The sequence below is a fragment of the Nesoenas mayeri genome (genome assembly GCF_963082525.1).
Source record: "Nesoenas mayeri genome assembly, chromosome: 3".
Taxonomy (NCBI): Eukaryota; Metazoa; Chordata; class Aves; order Columbiformes; family Columbidae; genus Nesoenas; species Nesoenas mayeri.
The window spans coordinates 91,157,285-91,182,822 of NC_137544.1; the positions used below are offsets into that span (position 1 = coordinate 91,157,285).

A 25,538-nucleotide genomic window follows, 5' to 3' on the forward strand; every position below is an offset into this window, starting at 1 on the left:
CAGGTATATTTTAACATCTTGTACTGTGGCAGAACTAATTCTGGAAACATCACTGAAAGCAAGACAGACATACCCCCCACAGCCAAACAGCCCAACAAACCTACACAAAAGCAAGAGAGAGGGAGAACGTAATGAGGTTTGTTTATGGATACTGCCTTGGTTAACTGCCATGGTTTAGCCCCAGCCAGCCAACTAAGCATCACACAGCCACCCGCTCACTCTTCCCTCAGCAGGAAGGGGAAAAGTGAGAAAACTCCTGGGGTTAAGATCAATACAGTTTAACAACTTAAATTTAATAATAATAATAATGAAAAGGAAGATAAAGAGAGAGAAGTAAACCTCAAGACGGACAAGCAACGCAAATGAAAACCATTGCTCACCACCAAACGAAGGTTGCCCAGCCCACCCCCCAGCAGCGGCCCCCACCCAATCTTCCCCCCAGTTCATTGCTGAGCATGAAGTCGTATGGTCTGGAACATCCCTCTGGTCAGCTGGGGTCAGCTGTGCCAGCTGTGCCCTCTCCCTGCTTTTTGTGCACTCCCTGCCTACTCACTGCTGGGTTGATGTGAAGACCAGAAAAGGCCCTGACTCTGTGTAAGCTCTGCTCAGCAGTAACTAAAACAGCCTGGTGTTATCAGCACTGCTGTCAGCACAGATTCAAAATATAGCCCCACGCTAACCACGATGAAGAAAACTAGCTCTATTCCAGCCAAAACCAGCATAGTAACAAAGTCATATACTTGCTATCAGTAATCTGCATTTAGAAAGCTATCTCCCAAGAATTTCCACCCTCTTTTTTGCAAAAGTTAGGAAACAAGACTTTCTACTGCAAAGCAGAAGAAAAAAGCTCCCCATCTCCAGAAACTCACATTAGAACTACTTATTCAGGAGGCAATTAATAGAGGAGGTGTATTTCCCGCTAGAAGCATCCTGCAATCCACCTTTGCAGGTCCCCAACACATAGCCTTGCCTTGTAGGCCAGTTAAAAAGACAGTCAGGTTTGCTACTCTAAGTGCACGGCCATGATTTGGCAAGAATCAACAGCGTGAGCAATGCTGTCCCCAGTTGTCTCTTTTAGCTGCCATAGCATGATAGCCCTCATCCAAAACACTCATGATGGTCATCCAGCTGTTTTATCATCATTGGGCTTGATATCAGTCAAAAAAATAAAATCCTACAAAAGCAACAATAGCTCCTTCTCCTTTGACAGCTGATTTACTGGACAGTATTATTTTATAAAACTAGGAACTGTAGAATTAACAGGTTTTAATTATTTCTGTGCTTAAAAATATGTGGGTTTAATCTTGTTCCATTAAAGGCATGCTCAGAGCCATGAGTTTGCTCTCACCAGTAAAAGGAACAGGACAAGTCCCAGGATCTTACTTCCCCTTCACCATCTGTTCTGTGCTCTAAGGCTCTCCAAGGTCAAATCGCCTTTAGGGATTCAAATCAGAGATAAGACAAGGATGACATTTCTAATATTTTTTTTACACAGGCACAGAATTTATTAGTTTTGGGTACAAGGAGCTTCATTTTCAGTACGAGTAAACACAGTGCCAAGAATAATAATCCATAGTTACCTGGTATGTTTGGTGGACCACACCAGCCAGAATCCCCAGTTGTCAGAGTCAGCATTGCCAAGTGCTGAATACAGGGATTTTAGACTGTACATTGGACCTCAGATACAAGAAGACAAGGTTTCTAAGTGCAAACAAAGAAACAAAGAACGTTTCCTTTTTTTTTTTTTTTTTTGTTTTAACCTCAAAAGTAAATAGAAAACGTAATAGAAAGCATTCCATTCCTGGCTCTGAGAAACTTCTGGCTGACTTTAAGGAGCAGTGCAGTCAACTCAGAATACTCCTGAGAATGGTTATTAAAAGAAACAAAACTAAGGCTAAGGGTTAGTTCTGTCAAACCTCCCTTGCCTACACCCTGCAGCACAAAGCACCAGAGTCTCTGATGGCAGAGCCAAGTGCTGTTCCCACCGGTAGCGCGATGTGGAGAAACCACACCGCAGCAAGTCACAATACACCCTCATTTCTCCCCAGAAACGCAGTGCTAATGGTTTTGATGGGTTAAATGCAATAAGAAAGAGGACTGGTGGTTTAAAAATAGGCCAGTCCTTTTTTTCCCAACATATGATAGGATCACATCATTCTACCACTGCCTGAGCTGGTAAAGGCTGTCACTGACTGGCCTTCTCCTTGGTCTCAAGGAGATAATTTTCCTCCTCTCACAAATGCAGCTCATCCATACTATAACTCAGGCTGTGCATAAAGAAAGAGAATTTAGCCTGGAGGCCACAAAGCCCCCTAAAGACAGCCCTGACTGTGCTAAACTTCAGGCTGCCTGATTTGTTTCACTAGATTCCTTCATGACAACTCTACAGACAACCACCATGACTAAATAACAGCTGGCACAGAGGAGGAGTGCTTGCCAAACTCAACAACTGGGATGCCTTTCATTTTTTACCAAGATGCCATAGTTTATGAAAATAGGTTCCCATTTACAATGGGACAGAAAGAATACATGAGGCAACTCAAGAGAGTGCCATGAGGAAAGAGGCGCCAAGCTTTCCCTGGAAGTGTCAATATACCCACAGAAGCAACTTCAAACCTATGAAATAGGCTACCATGTCATTTGGCCATCTGATAAACTCTTACATACTTAGTCTCAGAGGCAGAGTAAGTGAAATACTAAAGGAACCCTTAATGACTCCTTTAGAAGACATTCTCATTTCATCCCACCAGAACACACAAACTGGCTCCTTTCCAATGCAAGCTAAAAGGATGAGAAGAAAAACTGGGGCAGCATCGCAAGCCAGAACCCAGCACCACCAAGAGCCAGGGGCATGCTGGAATGCAGGGTCTGGCTCACAACACCTTAGAGACAATTTCTTTCCTTCCCTTCCTCCTTACAGGAACAGTTCTTTTAACCCGCTTAACATCTTATGGGAAGCTGCACAGATCCTGGTGAAGTAGATGTTAGCTTCACTTTAGGAAGGCAAGACAAACAAAAGCATCAGACTACCTAGCACCGATCTATTCCCTCCCTGTATAGCTTGGGGCAAGGGGGAAGGTGTTCTATAGTAAGTATATACTTCTTGAAAAAGCTACCATGCCTCCTTCTCATCAAATTTATCACATATTTACTTTGTTTGAGGTTCTCTGCTGATTTATGCTACTTCCCAGTAGTACATCTTTGCTCTGTGTCCGCTCCATGCGCTGACAATTCTTCTGTCCCTCCATCCCCCAGTTTTGCACTCCTTGAGCTCATTTTAGACTGGCTAAAGTCAGGAACAGGCATGTGGAGCAGCTGTTTGGCTTTACAGTCCTGGGTTGCTCTTTTGTCTCTTTAAAAATCAGACAGGAAAAGTACCTTTCTGGTGAGTTTTGCTCTGACAGAGCAATCAAAGTGTCAGAGAAGCTGAAGAGCTCCCAGGAAGCCAACCTAATTGCATACTTCTGTTTCATTTCAAGGGGTTCATAATTGTAAATACTGAAAGAACGCCTGATCCAGTCAAAATCCGGGAACATCAACTATGTTACTTACTGGCCTACAGAAACATATCATTATTGCTTGCCACTGACACTCCCTTTAGGAAGAAAAATATGGTTTATTCCGTTGTTAACATTATGTCATTAGGGAAACCTCAACTGGAAATCTGCTTCTTGTTAACTCATTTTCCATGAGCTTCAGCAAGTTTAAAAACAACAACACCAGCACCACAAAAAACGAACACCACACAAAAACCCAAACAACCAACAGTAACAACAACAACAAACAAACAACAAAACAAACAAACACTACAAAACTTCAAACAAACAACAAACCTGTACTCTAGAAAATTCACTAGGCTACAAAGTTGTCATGGAAAAAGATGTCTCATGTCATAAATTAAACAAAATTTCCCCTTCTTAGTACCATAACAGTAAAACTACAGGAAAATATTTAGGGATTGCAAACACATATAAGAACCAGATTGCTTCCTCTGTTCCTTTACTTAGGAAGGACCTCTTGCAGTTCCTACACTCATTTCTATACACAGCTGTATTTCTATACACTTGTCCTGTACTTTTGTTAAAAAAAATATGGCAAGTTTATTGCTAATGCAAGAGGAAGGCTCAGATGTTGCCATTTCCAAAAAATGAAAAGAAGAAAAACCCCCACACAGTTCTGGTTCCTGCAGTGTTCTGATACGAGACATCCAATTATTTAAATGCTTTATATGCAGCAGATCAGAATGTCTTGCGTCTACCTCCAGAAAGTTACTATATATAGAAGACAGCACTTAAGCAAACACAGGCTTACTTATTCAGCCTTGAAGTCAGCACAGCAGTCCAGTTCCTATCAATTGTATTTTCTCACTGCTTCATCCATAACTTAGTTACAGGACCAGTTCACCATTTTAAGCACCATTGGATAAAACAGGTATAACTTTCATTGACCTCAGCAGAACAAGATTACAGAGCTGAAGGCCCCACAAGGCCTTTCTGACTGCAAGCCCAGTCCCAGACAAGGCTGGAGCAGCCAGTACTGTCACTGCTCCAGACCCCCGATCCTCGTCTCTCTTGGATCAGCGCTGACAAGCCACAATGACTCGAGGAGTTCTGATTTTAATAGAAGTGCACGTGGCCCTCTACAAGCCCTCACTCCTGCAGTCTCCACTTCCAGTTATGAAAAGCACTTTTAACTGGAGAAAAGCCCTTGAAAACACAAAGCAGATGTACTGCAGAAGCTTAATCTAGAAAGTACTAAAAAGCACAAAGTAACACCCAGATCTAAGTGATCTTTAAGTAAATTTAATATTTTGCGGTGGTTCCACCTCTTCAATTTTTCCCCAAACTTTAAAAGCAAAGAATATGAAATTGCCATGTTCTGAAGAAGTTTGCTGGAAAGGGAAAGGACTTGAGCCAGAAGAACTAGACAAAGAAAAACTGAAGGAAGTAAAAAAACCAAAATGGTTTGCACAGTATCTCTCTTCAACTTCTCTGAAAGCTGTTTAAAAGAGGGTCATTTCCTAAGAGGGTCACTGATGCTCCAAGGTTTTCAAATCTCACTTTGCTTTAAATACTAAGTGGTCACTTGCAGCTCAAAGTAACTTTCCTTACATATGCTCAGAAAACATTCTGTATGTTTGCATCTTTTAAGAACACAAAAATGATCAAAGATTACCATACAATTTTCCATGCAGTTGCTTTTCTCTCCCTTTCCCTTCTTCGTAAAGCCATTTTTTTAAAGCAACTGATACTAAAAATAAAATAAATCTAATTGTTCATTACAAATGTTTCTGCAAAATTCCCTGTGTCATGAGCATCAGAAACTGCTAAAGATCACAGCTAAATTAGTCCTGCAGACTACAGAATGCAGGATATTCTGTCCTGCAAATGCCAAACAGAGGGTACCACTATCATGCCTGGCCTTAGGCAAGGGTCCCTTCATCTCATTCTTGATCCATAAATCCACATAGATGTTTTGAATAAAAACATCTGTCTACTGACAATGTATCTGGATGTCAGATATGGTGTGGTATATGCAGTCACCTCCTCTTCTTGACAATTCCCAAAACCTTTCACCGATGTTCCATGAAATAACAGTGGCATCACTAATAAAGGAATAAATAGCATTTCCTGTTCAGCAGCCGAATCCTTCCTTCTGTTTATATAGCGAAGATTCTGTAAACAAAACCAACCAGAAGACTTGACTTGAAAATACTAGATATTCCTTTGTGCTAGTTAGTATTACAAACTCATTTTTGGCTTACCATGGATTCACTGATCAAGAGGAGAAGAAGGGCTTCTTCTACATTGTCTTGAGGGCAGTAGGCACTGAAAGAAAGAACACATTTTTCTGAGGAAGGTCAAGAATTATCCTGTCAGCCTCTTTCTCATTTCACAAGAGGAGCAGTAACTTGAAACATCTCATGTATAATTCATTTGCTAGGCAATACCTTCTTTTGCAGGTTCACATAATTAAAAGCTCTGCAATATATCCTAGATGAGCTATACTGAACCATAAATAGATTACTTCCATTTCACAGCAAAGACAGCTATTTGGCTGGATTTTGTTCCTTCCTGGGAAAAAACAAAATACAATGCACTCAAGGTTTAATTTTTTTTTTTTCCCAGCAGGCCTTTTGATGGGATGTTAAGAACGAGAACACACAAGACTACTACATGGATCAGTGACATAATTAGCAGTACCCAAGAGTGTACAAACACACTCCTTCCAACAGACTGAAGTTAAAAAATAAAAGCTTACTTCTCTTCTGTGTACAGCTCAGGCCTCCGACAAAGAAGATTGCTGACATAAGACTGATCTTCCTTGTTCATGAACTCGGGAAGTGGGTCAGATAAAGGGCTCCAGTAACAGTCTTCACTGAGGGAATGGAGAAGTACTTGGGCTAGCTGTTTGGCTGCAGTCTAGAGATCAGTGAACAGGACAAAAAGAGACACATCAGTGAAGATGTCCCCAACACAAAAGATTCCTCCCTCCCCATGTTCCACCTGGGGAAGGAGATGTGCTGACAAGATGATAGTACCACTTTTCGGAAAGCTAGATTAGCTAAAACAGTTGCTAAAAAGTCTACAGCAGTGGCAGTTTCTTCCCTCCTCCAAAAACGGCAGCCTTAGCGTTCAGGTGGTCTTGTTGAAATGCTGCAGGAAACAAGTATCACAAAGGCCTGACAGCAAGAGACAACTTGGTGAATTAATACAACAGATTGCCACTCCGGCCGCTGAGAGCATCTCACAAATGTTACTGTACTCGAGTATGATGTCACTCCACTGCCTTCCCAGCCTCAGGATTTTGTCTGCAAGTCTCAGCCCAGAGGCTACTTTTGTATTAGGTTTAACAGATCAACCCCTTTATCTGCTAGTATTGCCCTTCCGGCAGCCTTCTCTAGCTACATCTCAGTAGTGCTGCTCTCTTTTTGTTGCAACAATGGAAGAAGGAAAGAAAAGCCTTAGGAACTTGATACTGAGATACGCACTTCTAGATACCGAGTAGCCAAGGATCCTTAAATACCTTAAATACACACACAGATCTGGCAAGCTGGGCCCCAAAGGGGGCAAGTGAACTTGACTTTGCAAAATTATCTGTGCCATTTGTCCTTGTCCTCCACTCAACAAATCTCTGATTTGTTTCATTGTAATAGATGAACATACAAACAAGCACAGAGGCATCAAAACGGGTGGTATTTTCTGTGAATTCCAAGCAGCACAGCACTCTGAAGTAAATACTGCACAGAACAGAGGCAGTGTGAGTCTTCAGCCCTTCTGTACTAATACTTGTAAATTTATTTTGGAACTCCTCTGACTACTACATATGTATTTTATATGCAATCCACACTTCGAGATGTGTTATGAGGCCAACAAGAGTAATTTCCTTTTAAAGGAAAGGCATGATTGATAAAGTGAAACATCACTCCACTTGAGGTATGACATCTAGAGGACCAAAGAAATCATACTGAGGTTAAAGTTCCTGTCACCAGATTCAAAAAAATAACTCATTTTGATAGAAGGTTCTTTATTTTCATCCATCTCACCACACATAAATTAATTGAATTAGTCTAAAATGCAACCACAGCTTCTTAAACACCAGCAAGGGAGGCACCTAGCAAACAGCAAAGTGATCTGAATGTATGGCGGCGCCTCAAAGAAATATTGTCACATACAACTCCCTGGAAACCCCAAGACCTTCCAAGCACTCCTACTGACAAGTTACCGAAAGCCATCTATTTCTAACTAGGCTTTTCTATGCTTTTTATAGCAAGTAACCATGAGCAAAATGGCCTGGGGCCCTGCGACGTTAGCCAGTATCTTTTCATCGTCTCAGTGTGTAATTATTTAGTCACTTTTACCCTGAGGAGCCAACTCTTCTGTGTTTTCCTACAGTCTTAATGGTGGGGGGGAAATAATATGCCAGCAACAGAAAGATCTCTACTGGTTCACACAGGAGTACAGTTTGTGATAAGCCTTTCAAAAGGCAAGCACCAAATACTTTCAGTGTCTTTGATTGTAACGTACAGTACAGTAGCTGTGTAAATTAACTTCACTCTTGTTTTGAATAAGACCAAACAAACCAGAACAGGCCAAGACTCTGATTTATGTTATTGCTGCCTTTGGCTAAAAAAAAGCATCATTATGCTTGAAGAACACTGTGATCCCACAAATTAGGAAAACAAAAAGAAATCATGTGTTTCATTTTCATGCTTGAAAAACTTGTTTAATTAACCACGTTCCTCCCTTTGCCCTCCTGAAAGCTCTTTAAAAATAAGTAAAAAAACTGAAAATGGAACTTCCAGTAAAACGGAAATCCCAGGTAAAGCTATTGGGTGAACACCTTCAGATTTCTCCTCAGGGAAAAATCCCCCAGAGGTGTTGTACAGCTCTCCCCAGTTGCAAAGGGACAGGAGCATTTAAGAGCCACATTCTGTCATGGTAGAGGAACAGCAGATGGTTAGACTCCTTTCAGCAAAATGATAAAACAGGTGAGCAAGAAAAATCCCCTGAACCCTGATCTCAATCTGGAAACAGATGCAACCACTTGAGTGTGACAAACGTTCACATGCATCTGAATTCTCAATTAGTCATATAAGGTGATCCCAAGGCAATAAGAAGATTAATTTCCAGAACAGAAGTTCCAAAATACACAGATGTGAGAAACCTAGGCAAAAAAAGTACGCAGGATACCCTTTCTGTTCACACTTTGATTTTAGCTCTGCATGTGAGCTGGACACACAGTCAGTCCATCCATTGGAACCTGGCACTCTCCATCTCCAAACTGCTACGCAAACCCATGCCGACCTCCCTTGCTGAACTCCTCTGTAATTACACAAAACACAAAGCTGAACCAAGCACAAAACAAGTTTAGTCATATCGACAGCAGTGTTTTTAGAGCTGCAAAGTTTTCAATCATGTTCTCAAGACTCCTACTCTCCATGTTGTTGACCTTGTCACCTCCTGAGTAACTTCTGCACAAGATCTCTTAAAGGGGAGAGACGGGAGAACCAGTTAAATGTCTAAGAAGTTAAATAGGCACATCAACAACTTTCTCCGTGATTTCTTTACCAGAAGCGCTCAGGAAATGGATGCAGAATGCCAACATCAACAAAAAAAGTATTTAAAAATTAAAAATCACTCTGTACTGAAGGGTGTTTGACAGGAAGAACACTGAGGCACTTGAGTCTAAAAAAAGCACTGCTTGTTGCAAGAGACAGAAGTACTTAATGTTTCCATATGCAAACGCAAAAAGGTGTGCATGCACACACTGCAAAGCAAGAAAGAAAACAAGACGTTATCACTTGAGGACAGCACTGTCAAACTAAATACATCCCTATTTCTAGCAGGGCTAGAAAACATGCTGAAAAGAAAAAAAAAAAAAGGAGTAACCCACATGCCAAAGTCTGATGGCTCAGAGGTTTCACTTGGGCAGGTCTTTGAATTAAGAGCATCACTTGACCATATACTTCCAAAAGCTTTTTCTTAAAAAAAAAAATAAAAAGGCAGCAATCATCTATCAAGTGAGGACAAAAAACCCACCTTCCCGTCTCCCATTCCTCTTACCATTCTGAAGGTCTGAGTAGCTTTTGTTTCCATTGTCCGTAGCATTTCTCGCAGACTCCTCATGCCTTTCACAATATTTCTATGGGGAAGGCAGAAGAATAAAAAAAAAAAAAGAAAAAAAAAAAAACACCACATAAAACACAGCACATTAGAGACAAAATATCTGTATGATGTGCCAAAGCTTGGCAATAATCTTGACATTCAAACAAACCCACGAAACAATCATGAATGCTGAATGTGCGGTAGTGAGACAAGTCACTCTGAGGCACAGACAGGACAATGGCACCGAGAGAGGCAGCGATGGTAGCATCTCTACTCCAGATGGCTTCCTAGGAGAAGATCACGTTCACATTTGACAAACAGAGGGGACATTTGGAAGCCTTTCATAGCTCGTATTTATAAAGCAGATGCTTTTTCTTAAAAGCATCTACATCTCCTCTTCGCACACACAGATTGTACTTGTTTGAATTATATTGAGCTTACATGACGCTTTTAAACGACGATTCCTTTTAGGTGGTGCTTAAACGCCTTGTGTCTGATGGGCCAGACACATGATGAAATTACAGAGGTTTAAACAGTATATTACCAGGCAGCTAAGTTGCAGTAACTGTCTGCAAGCACAGCTCCACCTGCAATAAAAGGAGGTTAGGCTAAAATAAAAAATAAAAACAAAATCACAATATTCTGCATAAACCATGAGCAATTAAAGCAGACCAAGTGGTATCTTAATCATGTGTCTGAGCATTAAGAGGGATACTGAGAGGAAAGATGAAATACCAGACATACAAGTTAACACATCTGCAGTCTATAAGCTTTTCAAGACTCAGGACATGGCTCTGCCACCACAGTAACTACAAAATGGTTCCACTCACTTTCATTGCAGAATGGAAGCTACCCAAAGAAATACAAGTTATTAGAAAAGGAGCAATGCTCTACTGGAATAAAGACAACCAGAGAAGCGGCTGTACTTATATATTAACTGCCACTTCAGCTTATTCCAAGAGAATTTTCTGTGCAGATGAAACCTAGATTTCATTAAATAAGCCATACACCATAACACACTTTTCTGTCAATCTGATAAAATTTTGAAGGTAAGCAGTAAAGACTGCGCTTATGTCCAGTTTCATGTGCTGCAAATCTTCTTGAACTCCAGAATCAATAGCAAACATTTGAAGAAACAAAAAGTAATTCTTTGTGGGGGCTTGGTAGAGGTGAAGGTGGGGAATAAAATGTGATCATGTTTGCCATGAATACCAGTGACATAAAATGCCACCCTAAAGCTTATGGTCACTAAGTCACAGAATGCACATGCATGTGCCCTTACTTCCAATCAATACTCATGCCAAAATTTTAAACTTAGAAGTAATCTGTAGATTACCTAGTTGTCAGTGACCTACAGACATGCAACAAAGTAAGGCAAGAGCAAAAACACTGGAAACTTGCCCCTGTGGAGAAAGTGTTTCTCTTTTTCCTTCTTCTTTCTAAGTAGAAGATGTGCTTCGAATTTATGAAGGGAAAAAAGCTCAAGGAAGTTTTTGTAAGTTGGACTTTAACACTTCAGCAAGCTCTCCAGCTACAGGGTTAAGACATCTGGTGCTTTTCTGTGGGTCTAGGAGAGAATACACCCAGAAAGATGCAGTTCTGGACCTTAAAATGGGGAAAGCAATAAAGCATACAGTGATATTTATGCACATGAGTAGTCACACCAAATCCAACAGAATTGTTCACATGCTATTTATTATCAGATAGTCAAAATAAATTCCCCCATCTAAATAAAATGCACCTGTCCAATTGCTCTCCTCAGTTACTGAAAGCTACTGGCATTTCCTCTGCTTCCTTGAGCTCCTTAAGAGGCTGGACAGAAGAGTTATGGTGTTTAACAGTTCTACAACATTTTCAAAAATGCATATGTTTAGATGTCTTCTTAGAATAATGCTATTTGTCTAAATAAAGTGTCAATGATTTCCATTAACTTGCATCAGAAAGATTAGTGACCACTTGCAAAGCCAATTAATTCCACATTTGGCACATATGTAAGAGATTAAAAAAACCCAGAGAATGTGCTAAAAAGAGACAGTTTTGTTCCCAAAGAACTGGAGCACCACTTCAGTTCCACTTTTTAGACAAGGCCATAAACCACGTTAAGCTTCGTGGCAGAAACACATTGCTCTGCAGGGAAGGGGAAAGGAAAAAGAAGGAATATTGACACACTAAAGTGAAAGAATAAATGTCAAGTTGCTGCTCATCTGCAAGTAGTCAGGATTGAAACCAAGAACCACATGACAAATGCCCTGAAACACTTTCAACGGGTCAGAGTGTAAAATGGGTAACACGGGAGGAGCACCCAACGCTCACCACCTCCCAGACAGGTGCTTGTGGGTCAGGGTCTCTCAGAGGGCTCTGGGCTCTGAGCTCTCAACTCTGACACATGTAAAGCACCTGACAGCACCACTATGGGACTGAGGATTTGTTTGTCAGGTTTTATATTTTGAACCTAATTGAACATTGAGCTGTGACAGAGCACACCTGCCAGCAGTCTGCAAACATTCCTCATTACAGAAGTTTGTCTTTCCGCTCTGCTGTTCCAGGCCAGAAGGCCATCTGAGCACACACTTCATTTTAAGCATATGAACTGGTCTACTCAGAATGATAAGGAACTTACTGTTCCATTAATAGATGTCCTTCGTTTATTAAATATGCACTTGAAGATATTTTTTTAAATTAGTATCCAAAGATCACAAAAAGAAAAGTATGTATTTGAACAGAAATACATGTACATAGATAAATGAATGAGGATGCAAATACAAAGCCTCTGGAAATCCATGGGGAATCTATTCGATCTTATCTAGATGGGAAACTAAGCAATGTTCAGCCTCTGCAGGACTCGGATAGAAGACTATCTGGAAATTCCAGGTACTGTTGCCTCAAGCCATGGCATCATAAGTAAACCTCAGATCATGGAAATTAAATGAGCTGGAAGAGTCCATGGGCCCCTATTGCACTGCTAAGATGCTAGAAAAATAAATGAGGAAGAACGGGAAGGAAAAAAAGCACACGGTTAATTAACTGCCTTGGTTTTGGCCACAAAAGTGGCAAGAGAGGCATTTAAAAACCCATGACGAAATGTGGTTTAGGATTCAATTATAGCTAATCTAATAAAGAGGAACACAGAAAATCATGAGCACAAACTGTGACAAAGAGCACCTTGTGTCCACTCAGTTCAGCCTGGTGTGAAAAAGTGTTTTGTTTGTACAACTATCCTGTTAACACAGGGTAATTAATAACCTCTCCAGGAACCACAGCAGTCATCTCACATCTATGTCATATTCTTGGGTTAACACTACACAAACTTTTAAGATACAAGTAAAAAAAAATACACTTCTTTCTATTCAAGTTGTTGTGAAAAGTATTGTTAATGAACCAGAGTGGCCCATGGGCAAAGAGGTCTGCAAAGACAGTTCCCCAACAACATGGGCACCAGAGATCATGTTCTTATTCCTGCTCACTAACTGTTCAAACAGTTAGCTGCTAACAGATGGAAGAGACCATCTTGAGGTGACTACATGGCAGTTTGCAGAGCCACCCATCCAGGGGAAAGTGGTACCCAAAAACACACAAACAGCAGCAACACCATGCAACACATGCCTCTGCCCAGCTCCTTCTGCATCTCGTCCAGGCTTCTAAAAATTCATACTTTCTCCTTAAACAGCTGTTCACACGCAGGCACAAAACGCACCTGAAGAAGTACGCCTCAGATTCCTATGAATGAAGATACAAGACAAGCAACCACAACAAAGTACGTTAGAGTTTCCTAATGGCAGCCTGTCTAACACAAGTGGGGCACACACACAAAAAAAAAAAGCTTAATGCTTCTCTAGATCTATACAGTATATACAGTAGGCAGTAAGACTCCCAAATTACCAGCTGTAGTGTCCTGGATAAGGACTGTGAGGACTGAAGAGGAGACAAACGACAATACAGCCCACATGGATTCCTCAGGAGAGATGAACAGGCTGGCAGAGACTGTCCTGCCTGCCTCCATACATTAGGTTCTACTGTGAAACAACACATACAGGAAGTTACTCATTCAAAGTGCCCTTGCAACAGATGCCTACAAAACATCAAAAAGGGAACCGAGCACTCTAGAAAACCAACAGGAGAAAGGAAAAGAAAAAATTGTGTAACCTTTACCTACTAGGCATTTTCATCAGGGTATTCTGGAGTAATTTAGGTCCTAACTTGACAAATCATAAGGAAATCCAATTTATAATAAGTTATTTTTCAGATATTATTATAATTTTCTTTAAAAGTGTCCCATCTAGAGCTTCCAAACCAAACACACCTTCTAGAAAGCTCTGAGTTTGTTTTGCCTATGAAACTCCACATGTACTTCAAGTGTGATATAGGAGAGCAGCATACATATAACCATTACTTCACTCAGGTGAAGCCTCTTTACCCTAAGAAAATACTAAAAGCATCTTGACCAAAGTTCCCATAACAGTATAAAGTAGCAGTATCTGTTCAATACTCTGAAAGGAAAGGCAGTAAGAAATGAGCCTAATCTTCACGCATCCATATCAGAAAAAACAACCCCAAATCCCAGTGCAGGTGCTAACATAAAAGACAAGTGGCTGGCTCTTACAGTGCGAGAGCATCTGCCTGCCTACATCTGCATCCAAGGCATTAACACTGCTCACTCGAAGAATAAAAGAAAGCTTTGCTGGGATGCAGCAGGGCAAACTGCAGGAAACATGTCTTCGGTAACACAATATTTTTAAGGAAACTTCTTAAAATAATCTAGGACTTGCACAGCTGCAAGATTTGCTGGTCCTTACAGCTAGCAGCTCAACATCTGAAAGGGAGACTGGACCTTTGTTTGGTAACAGGTGTCTTCTTTCCACTGCATGAGTAAAGGGCACCCTTTCCATGCTCTGAGAGGAGCACGCCTGTTCCTGCCAGCAGGAACAAAAGCATGACAACATCACTCATCCCTCAGCAATTCTGCCTGGCCACACCAGAATAAAGCGCTCACTATTTCTTTTGTACACATGTGCCACTGGGGAAGCACATCCCACCTGATAGAACCTATCCCCCTGCCAGCTTGAACATTCATAATACAAGGTTTATTTCCCACCTGAACACACTGGATGCAACAAGCAAAACAAAAGCATTTCTTTGAGCTGTTCAGCATTGGGTGGAGAAATTTATGATACACACGAAGCATCCTAAAAAGCTCCTTTCTGCTTTCCTCCTATTTCCGCAATGCATCCTAATGCTGCTTATGCCCTCTAGTGGCAGGAACCACCCATTCGTGCCAGCCGAGGGGCAGAGACAAGCTGCTGAGTCCCACCAGGCTGCTGCCCTCCACATGGGACCTTCCCTTTAACTGGCTGGTGTTCCCACTCAAACTGGAGGAGGCGAGGAATGCGTGGGCTCCACTCCCGTCCCTGCAGCGGGAGCTCCACCGCACCAACCAGGATGCTTTTTCATCAGGAGACAGCTACAGAGAATGTTTCACTGCCACTGCAGCAGTACAGCTTATAATCGAAGCACTGCTCAATTCACACATGTATTTTGATTCCAAATTGTTTTCCTGGAGGGTTTTTTTCTGTGTGTATTCTGGGGTTTTTTTAAAGGTTGTCATTAAAATAACGTGGGAAGCGAGCAAGCAAGGCCCACAGTAATAGCTTAAACAACCAACTAGATATACTGAACTGATGAAGACTGAATTTAAACCATCACTGAATAAAATGAACATGAGTGACTTTGATATTCAAAAGGTGCCTAGAGGACATCAACACCGTATGTTCTAAATGAGATTTTATTTTATTACATAGTTAAAGAGCTTACTGGCAAGACTTGAGCTTTTTGTTCACCACAGAAGTGGCAAAACTCTAAGAAAGCACAAGCTGTCTCACAGCTCGTCAGCCACCAACTCACCTGGGAAAACCACACACCTGTCCCCTTCTGCTAAGGGGATGCTGAGACTATGTCTTTTAAGTCCGTAATTTCTTTACACATAAACTTGTACTTACCTGACTAAAACAGTCATTTGACAACGTTTGAGCTTTGTGTATTTGCAAGCCTTCGGGTTAAACAAGGCTTACCTGAAGGCACCTCTCATGAATATGCTCACAAGTGCCGATTTTTAATGAAAACATGGGGAACACAGAGGCTATTCTCAGTTGTATTTCAAGTCATTCTCAGGGGATAAAAACCTAGCAAAAAAGCCCTAAACAAGAAGCAATGCCTCCTCCAGAATCAAAAAATTGTATCAATTTTCTATAGAAGAATCTAAAGTTTTTTCTTGCTGGCATTTTTTTTTTTTTATTTCTAGTTTCTTCCTTTCAATCTCCCCTCATTTTTCACTTCTCCATTTACTCAGTAGGAAAAGGAGGAGTGAATAAAATAAGAGAAAAAAAAAATCTTTGGGGCTTTCAAAGATGGTTTGCTGAAAAAATAAGTTTCTAAAACTTCAGCAATACTACGTAAAGCAGTGAGAAAATCAGTAGCTGATTGCTTGACAACAAATGGGATAATGTGGTGAAAGAACAGGACTAGGGAAGGATGGTAAAGAGACACTCTTCCTACATGGCAACCTCTTCATCAGCTAAACAGAATTTATTATGTTTTGAAGACACAGCCTGTTTTAGGGAACAGTGTGCCCTCACCAACAGCCTTTGGAAGCAGGCATTTACAATGACTTTTTAATTGTTCCTGAGAAGATTTTCCTCAGGTGAAATTTGCTGTAGGCTTGCAGATACAAGCTCCTCTTGCCCTTCCAAGATTCACTGGGAGCTGTACTTCAGAGGCATAACAAATAAGCTAGTGATGCACTGTTGCCACATGGATTCTCTCTAGCCAACAACACAGATCAGGGGTTTTGACTGTGACATTTAGGACCTTAAGCAAACAAACAAACCAAAGAAACTACCTTTAAGACTTCACTGAGTTCTAAACCAGGTCCTGTGGCTGAACATTTTAAAAGCACACAGCAGTGTAAATTCTGCTCTCTTTATGGTCAAGCTCCGTTCATCTCCACAGGGAACAGTGCTGAGTCAAGACAACAAAATTGTTCGACTCCACCCTACTTGTGGGTCTGGAAAAACAAGGCTTAGGACACTTAAGAGAGACAAATGGGAAGGAGGAATGGACACTGAAGGAAAAAAAAAATTCACAACAGAAGACATACAAAGAAATAAGCCTTCATCTGTTCCGAGATAAAATGTTCCACATTATCTATTTTTATTAACACCCCCATGCACCTACCCCTTCTTCAGATGAGTCACATAGGCACTCTGTAAAGCTGCTTCCAGGAAGTAGGAAAGTTCAAACTCTGAGTAAGTCACGTTGCTGCCCTTGATACTTCGTGAATGTGTATTGTTTAAGGTCTGTGAAGGGAGGAAAGAAACACCTGGGATTACTGAGAACTGTTTGAACAAGTCTCTGGCTCATGAGGAACCGGTACCGCAAACAATACAGTTAGCTTCTGCCATCAGATTCCTCCTCAGACTACTTTAAAATTTACTTTCACTGGCTATTCAAAAGCCTTTCAAAGTCAACTTTAAAATAAACCATACAGTGACCTCCATTAAATATTCTGCATGTAACATGAGTTTTGAAACACCATTCCTCCTTATTACTTCCAACTTTAACAGCATAAGTAGAAAGCGGCACATTAATCCAAGGGCTTCAGAAATAACTACTCCAACCACACAGATTCAGCATCTTTCACAGAAATATTCATATAATGTTTGAGTATGTATGTCTAGCTTAACATAACACATATTTGTTAAGACTTAGTAACTTATAAGGAGTCCTGATGGAAAAACCTTAGCCTTTCCTCTGTTTCTTCTATCAAACCCTTCTGGCCTTTGCTTCCTTACTGGCAACAAACAGTTTTCATTGCTGAAAGCAGCCCTGCGTGGCCTCTCCAAAGCAGAGTTTTACAACCAGGGCTGAAGAAAGCCTATGGACCTTTAGTACATCTGTAAGTAATCCTGCATTCTTGTGTCTCTATCCATAAGATGAATGAACTAGAGTTAAAATCCCTTCCCTTCTTCACAGACACAATCTGTCCTACAAAGAAACAGACCATACAACTTGTCAGCTGGCTTTCTTAATGATTTTTATATATGCATTAAGCTCAGTTTTCTTGGTTTAATTCAATTAAAAACAAAACTTGGTACAGACACACACCTTTGTCACTGAGAAGAGTCGAAATATCTGGTCAGAAAGTTAAAGGCCATTAAGTTACAGAAGAACAGGTAACACGTAATGCCATCAGTGCTGCTGGTGTCAAGCATGATGTGTGTCAAAGCAAGGGCATGGAAGAACATGGCATACATTCTTAGACAGGCAAAGTTACAGATAGAGACCACTATGCATGTACCCAGAAAATTAGTGGCATGTGTTACAGGTCAGTGGAGGGCTCACAGTACTCATCTTACTCAGCCTCCTACCCAACCACCAACTAAGCGGTTACTTGCTACTGATGATCTAGGATCCTCCAGTTTCACCTGGAGAAACTGAAGCACTGGCAGTTAAACTGCTACGGCAAGACCCAAAAAGGTTACTTTCAGCTTATTAGCGATCCAAATATCCACTCCTATGCATCATTTACACAGCAGATACATAAAACTTCTTGGGCTTCTTCATGCTGACACTGGCTATGCAAAATTTGTAGTCCCTCTTTGGTAAGAGCTAAACTTGACATACAACCTGAGCACATCTGAAGTATTCAGTGCTTCACCACAGGCAAAACTGGTTTCCAGACCTCATTCTCAGAGAAAACAGGCAGATAGCTGATGAACTGCTGTTTTGCAACTTCTTATACACAGACACCTCACTTATTCAACCAAGCAGATGGCACAGAAATGTGTCCAGGACGGTTTTGAATGTCTCCAGAGGAGGAGACTCCACAACCTCTCTGGGCAGCCTGTTCCAGGGCTCTGACATCATCAGAGTAAAGAAGTTTTTCCTCATATTCAGATGGAACCTCCTGTGCTTCAGTCTGTGTCTGGTGCCCCTCATCCTATCGTTGGCACCACTGAAAGGAGTCTGGTGCCATCCTTTTGACATCCACCCTTGAGATATTTATAAGAATAAATAAGGTCCCCTTTCAACCTTCTCTTCTCCAGGCTGAAAAGAACCAGCTCTCTCTGTCTCTTAAGAAAGACAGTCCAGACCCCTCATCATCTTTGTAGCCCACTGCTGGGCTCCCTTCAGTAATTCCTTGTCCTTCTTACCTTTTCAAGCTCCTGCAGGTACACCTGGGCAATGACACACGCTGTCTCGAAACAAGCCATGGCTTCCTCCTCCTTTTCACACAGTCGAGCACGTGAGGCAATTGAGTTGGTTGAGCGCTCCAGCGACAGACCTGCAAAATGGCAACACCTTCTTTAACTGGAGCCCACCAACAGCAGCATGGCTGTACTATTCCTTCATTTACCAGCTGACAGTAAAGTTTTTCCACAGGTGGGTTTCTCCATTGTTTTAGTGACTTTAAGGAAAAGACCCCCAGGAAAATACAATTCCTACACATGCAAGGCATTTTTGTCATGCTGATCCAACACACAGTGTCACTGCACGCTTGTACAGTGCCTCTCAAACACTTAATGAAGAAAAGGCACACACAATCCCTCTGGCGGGGATGCAGAAGCAGAGAAATTACGGCCTATATTTCCAAAGACGGCTGTAGATTTTGGGTGCTTCAACACAAGTGCTGTTTCAGAAACACCCTGGGGCTGGATTTGAGAATTTCTAAGCATCCACAATTCCAAGGGAAGCTTTCAACAAGCAGTGGTTTTGAGGGGAAAAAAAAAAACCACCTTGGAAAAGTATACCAAAACAGAGTTGGAAAATACAAGGCCTCTTTTGGAAAATCTGAGCACATGCAAATTGCATATGGACACATAGCAAGCTCTTGGCAAGGCACAAGAGACTCTTAACCACAAGATCATGTGTCCAAAGACACAAAAAAGCCCTGGGTTTTGTACTACGCAGATTCTTTCCCCTCTTACAAACAGGGAGCATGTTAAATGGAGACCTACAGCTACTCTCCCTGCATGAAAATCTTTTACTATCAGATCCTTGTCTGGCATCACACTACTACACCCTTTTTATCTCTAAAGCTGTTTGCAGAGGCTAATATATCTACATACCAGTTTTACTCTGATCAGTATAGGTTCCTATGCCATCCTGGATCTCCACAACATACCACTCCTTGGAAACTGGTCTTCTACACCAAACACAACTGCATTGATGCCCAGTAGCCCAACACACATTGTAAAATGTTCAGCACATGCTTCCCAATAAACTTTATACATAACAACACTCTCCAATACTAATGAAAAAATGTTTAAGTCGTAATACAAAATCATAGTGTTCCCGACACAGACCCACAGAGGTGATGAAAGAGTTCAGCTGTCTGGACAGCCTCTCCAAGGGAGCGATTCAGACTGCTGCAGCACAGGGCAAAGGATTCTGACCCATGTGAACATACCAGGAACCACGTTTCCCTGGGTCCCACCATCCCAGGAGGAACAGGTCACCTCGGCAGCCTGACAACCAGCCCTGGGGAGGCAGTAATGGGCAGCCAGCTTTCTCCACAATGAACAGATACATCACAAGTGCTCATGCTGGAGGTTCCTAGGCAGTCCCAGCTTTGTTTACTTCTCATATTCAATGTTTCTGTTCCGTCCCCTTGGTTACTCTGCTAGGAGTTTCCACATGTCATGTCTTACATTTGAGCCAGACACGAACAGCTAGTTCAACGGGTGGAGAAGGCACCCCAACTGGTGGCTCCCCACCCCTTCTGCCCTCTCCCAAGTCAGAAGTGCACAGTACACTCCCTCAAGGACCTATATGTTTGAGTAACACACATTAGTACCTTTCACCTTTGAAAAGCCTGACTGGAGCAGAGCAGGAGGACTGAATTTACTTCAAACTGAGTGTGTGGGGGACAGGGACCATGATCATTTTGCTGCTTTTAGCCAATGCCCATTCTGTGTTCACTCCTTTTTACTGACATACAACTTGCACAGCATCCAACATGTCATAGATTTTGTCTATCTATGAAGTCTCTGGCTTTATATCATGGCCTGCTTTCCTATTATTTCAAAGCTTCTATTTTCTAATCCTGTTGCTAAGTAATGAAAGGGAAAAGACGGCATTAACTCTCTGTAGAGAAAAAGAAACTATCCAGTGCTGAGGCCAGGACAATCAGCTTACAAATATTCTTCTTAGATCTGTCTTAATTTTATCTACCTCTGAATTTCTAATCATTCCATTTAATTGAAAATAAATTTTAAGAAGTGTTACATTTCAGAGTCACCATTCCCTTGAGGGCCCTAAAAGAAATCCAGTAGCATCCACTGACATTCATACACATGCAGCATCTAACCAAACTGCAAGAGCCATCCTAGCAGTCTGTATGGGGGTGGTTATCGTGGGAGATGTCACACAGAGAGAACAAGCTGATAAAAAGCCATTTACATACATGCTACAGCCCGCTGTAAGGAGCTACTATCTCTAAGCTCTGACACGGGGGAGGAAATCAAGCAGCCTTTGCCAGCACCAAGCACTGACAACAAACATGCCCATCCATGCGGTCCAAAAACCAGAGTTGGAGCTGATCAAAGACAGGGCAATAAACAAACATCTCCCAAAAGGTTTCTTGCCACAGTATGTGCAGAGCAATATGTAGCATATCAAGACAGATACTATCCTACATTGCACACATTTTCATATTTGTAAAGGGCAAGAAGGAAAAATTGCCCACATGATAACAAAATTAGTCACAGTTCTTTCTGCTAATGCCATGTGCACTGACCTGATGTCATCAGAATATAAAATCTTCTACAGAATCTGAACAGGGCTATTCTTCCCTACCACAGAAATGTAATGAAAAGAAAAAATTGAGCAAGCAGACTGCAAATCCAGTAGACAAAGCAAAGAAAACAAGAAGAAAAGTTCCCTATTCGTGCAGCCACCAATTCAGTTCTCATAGTGCAAAGCCCCAACAATTACAGATTTGCTAAAGGTGCAGCTGGACAAGACTGTTTACAAGCCCTCCAGTCCTGAGAACCAAGTCCCACTAACTCTTCTCTATTCCCCTGTTATCAGCACAGAAAAAGCTTTGCAGCACAACACACATTTTAAATTCAACTCAGTTCCCATAAAGTGTCAGAAAGCCATGGAAGTGCACGCTACTTCCACACTGGATTTAGCAAGAAAAGTGTAGCTCTCGCTAAGACAGAATTACCTTCTGAGTAAAGCGTAAAGCCATATGCTTTATTGGTATCTGGTTAAGGTAAAGGGACTTGTGTATTTTTCACAACCGGTTATGGTAATAATACCAACTTACAACTTACCTATGCTAATTTTTTCTCTCATATGAATCAGATGCCCAAATTTAAATATATACCATAAGAATGTTTTATACAGTGAAGATACAGTTTTCTAATAGAAGAGTATGGCCCAAGCTCAAGATTTAAACAGACATATGCTTTCCAATTATCCTTTTTAAAAGAACTCTTTCTACCCATTTCAAAGGCAGAAACTTTCTATGTATAGAAACACTGCTTTTCCTTCCTGCATAAAGATAAGGCTTCCATTCACCTCCTCTAGTTCCCCCAAAGATTGATCTCCAGCTCTTGATCTCTCTATAATCTTGGCCCCTTCTTCCCCCTTCTAAAGCTAGTCTACATTTGGGTCAGAAAAAAGCAAAACCCATAATGTTTGTAAGAGGTGTCATTGAACTGATTTCTTCCTAGAGCTGAAGTGCACTGCTCAGCCCTTGCCAAGTGAAGACAACATATTGCGTAGCTCTAATGGTCTGAGGTGATGTTTTTACCAGAACTGGAACATATATATGCACATGGACAGGCTGTATCAGATTCTCAGCAACATAAGTGAGATGAAAATTCACGCTGGAAGAGATCACAGAAGGCCCATGGTTCAACTTTCTGCTCAAAGCAGGGTTGGTCTGGGGCATTGCCCAGCCTGGTCTTGAAAGCCTCAGCACACAGATGGAGACTGCACAATCGCTAGGGAGAAGAGGAAACTAAGGTGGCTTTCTTCTTTTGCTGCAGTTCATAAACTAGCCCACCAAATAGCAGCACTCCTCCTCCTCAATAGGAGGAATCTACTCTACTTTTCATTCTCCTTTTTACACAGACTTCTGATGAATGAATTTACACAAGAGGGGAATGGTAGGTTCACAGGTGCAAGACTCTGAGGTCAGCAGCAGTATGCTGTAGCCTGCAGTTGTCAAAACCCCATAGCCCAGGAGTATCAGAGCAACCTGGCAATCTAAGGAAGGAATCAAAGAAAACACAACAGCACACAGAGTGCTAAGCCTACCTCTTGTGTTGTGTCCTATGCTACATTTGGGCTGAACGCAGCTGTGGCAACTTGAAGCAAAAGTAAGCTTAGGGTGGAACACACAGCCCTGCCAACAGCATCAGGCCCAGTCTGTAGAGCAAGGCTACAGCACCTGTGCCCCTGTGCCACCCAGACAGACCAACCTGGCTAGAAGGCAGTGTGCTGCTAAGCTAAGCACAAGCAATAGTTCTACTCTAGCTACAGCAAGAGAAGTCATTTGTCTTGAGGTAAGTTGAGTGTGAATGTATTGCGTGGCAACTACTGCAAGGAAACAGGTTGTGTGCACGTTCTCACTCTGTGGTGAACGTCAGGTCATTCTGGGCACCTGTCCCCAAGGCGAGGGTGCACTTCACTTCCAGCATGCAGCCTTCAGCCTAGCTCAGAAGTGTGGCTCTAGAAAAATCAATTAGCATTGAAACAAGGCTGTTTTTAAGACTAGCTCCTCAAACATATACACGTGCATGCTGACTAATTAAAGTCCAGCAGAACTTAAACACTTTTCAAAGACAAAATTCAAAGCACAACCAAACCCATTTTAGAGATGGTATTACAACCAGGCTGCCTCACCACCTAAGGTTTGAACTTCAGAGCACAGCCCTGAGTCAACCTATCACATTAGTGTCTTGGAAAGCAAAATAGCCTGAACCTCAACAAGGCAAAGCAGCAGTCAGGATTATGTTGACACAGCACTATGCATTATTTCTGCCACAATTCACAACAGTTTAAATAATTCACATCATGGGTCTTGACACTCATCTCCCCAGAAATTCAGCAGCATTTATTTGAAATGCAAATAGAAGGAGAAGAAAGGCCTAGAAGCATGTTGTTTTGATCACATTCATTCACACTGCAGCTCATTAAAGGTAGGGAGGATGAGAAAAGTTTTGTTTTGCAAGAAAGCCATGCAAACTTCTGTCACTATTGCTTCCTATTATACAGGATTATCGCTACGCAACAGCCCAGTATATTTACAGCAATACATTATAATCTTGGGGTCTTGCCATGTAAGAGTCTCAAAGGCAGAAAGTGCCAGTAAGTCTAAATCCAATTACCTTAAGACCCTTTTGTCCACAAGCAGGGAATGAAGCCTGAAAATTTAAGTAACCTGTGCAAGGCTGCTTAGTTGCATCAAAGCAGAACTCAAGACCCTTACTCCCAGCCTTGCCACAAGATGCAATAAGCCAATGCTAACACTGTTACTCCAATTATTTTGAAATTAGTAACTCCAGCTGGTTAAACTTCCACTTACAGATACAATCTGTTAAAACTATGACAGTGATTGAGTGGCTGTGAAGCCAGAAGGTGACAAACACTCCCCTGAAATGCAACCTCAGCCATCTACCAATGATCAACGCCATACAGTCTCTTCATCGCTGCCTGTCTTACTATGTGGCAAAAATGAGCAACCCTAACCCAAAGATCTTCCTGAGCATATCAAGACCTGCTGCCTATCAGCTGGCTGCTCTTAAGCTTCATGGCAGAACCTTAGATTTAACCTGTAATACAGTGGTCTCCAAACTTTTTTGATCATATACCCCCATGAGCAAAAAAAAACACTGAGCATGCACACCCAACATATGTATATAGTTATAAATACATGCTGCTTAGCAATGTATTTACGATACATTTACATGTTTATTTTCAAAAATACCTACTAGGTAGCATGTTACTGACAGTCACCTGTCATCACAGAAGAGGTCAGCAAATTCAGAACACTTAACTTCTTGTAAAAGCAAAAAGGCATAACTCATCTTAGGGTTTGACAACTTTTTTAAGCACTTTGCCATGAGACAACTAGTGCACTTTAGTGTGGGACAAAAGATTTTCACGGTCACTGCCTATCTCATTAGAAAGCATTGTAAAGATTCTATTTAAAAGTCTTGTGTTTATGAAGTTAACTGCTGTAACTTAATTGTACTGGTACATGAGGCCACCTGTGTTCCATGACTTATCTGATAGCAGTTCAGGAGATATCTCTGTTGGAGCAATGCTCTGGGGCACAGTAAACACGTGGAAGCAATCTCTTACAGCTTCACATCTGAAAGGACTTTGCCAGCATCATCCATATCCATAAATCATGGCATGCTCCAAGAATTACATTTTCTCCCTGGTCTAAATACAACAGGCAGAAGCAGAAGAGAAAAAATGAAAAGTGGATGGGGCATAAGGCAGAGATATGGTGCTGATGACCAAGTACTGGGATTTATTCAGCTTGAGCTTATCTGCATCACTACCAGGCAGCATCAGCAGTAAGAAAGTTCTCTTCTAGCTGCAGCCAGACTACTCCACTTCCATGTGTAGCTTGGAAGCAGGAGGGAGAACAGAGAAGAGTAATTCAAATCTTACTATGTTGATTCATATTGAGCACTCAAGTCAATTTTACTTAAAATTTGTTAGAACAGACATAGCCTGCAAGGACTAACAGGCTTGTTGCCCTGACATGTAAAAGATGGTCAAAGGCATTCAGAGTCTATCTCAAGGTAAACCAGCACATGGAAATGCTCCCATAGCAACTGGACACACATTGTGCTACACTACACATGCCTAGCATGGGGACAGCATCACGGCCATCTAAAACCTACCTCT

The 25,538-nt window shown here is 41.6% G+C and overlaps 1 protein-coding gene across 4 annotated transcripts in view; it reads right to left on the reverse strand.

Moving 5' to 3' along the window:
* Positions 1-25,538, reverse strand: part of TTC7A (tetratricopeptide repeat domain 7A) — a gene marked incomplete at both ends in the record, with an annotated part of 170,378 nt that overhangs the window by 130,984 nt on the left and 13,856 nt on the right. For 2 of the 4 annotated variants that reach the window (XM_080340822.1, XM_080340820.1), the window contains 5 exons: positions 5,765-5,828; positions 6,262-6,422; positions 9,567-9,645; positions 16,836-16,957; positions 18,815-18,945. In XM_080340822.1, coding sequence (XP_080196948.1) covers positions 5,765-5,828; positions 6,262-6,422; positions 9,567-9,645; positions 16,836-16,957; positions 18,815-18,945 — 557 coding nt within the window. The remainder of the gene's footprint in view (positions 1-5,764; positions 5,829-6,261; positions 6,423-9,566; positions 9,646-16,835; positions 16,958-18,814; positions 18,946-25,538) is intronic. The other 2 variants (XM_080340821.1, XM_080340823.1) reach the window with 2 other exon arrangements.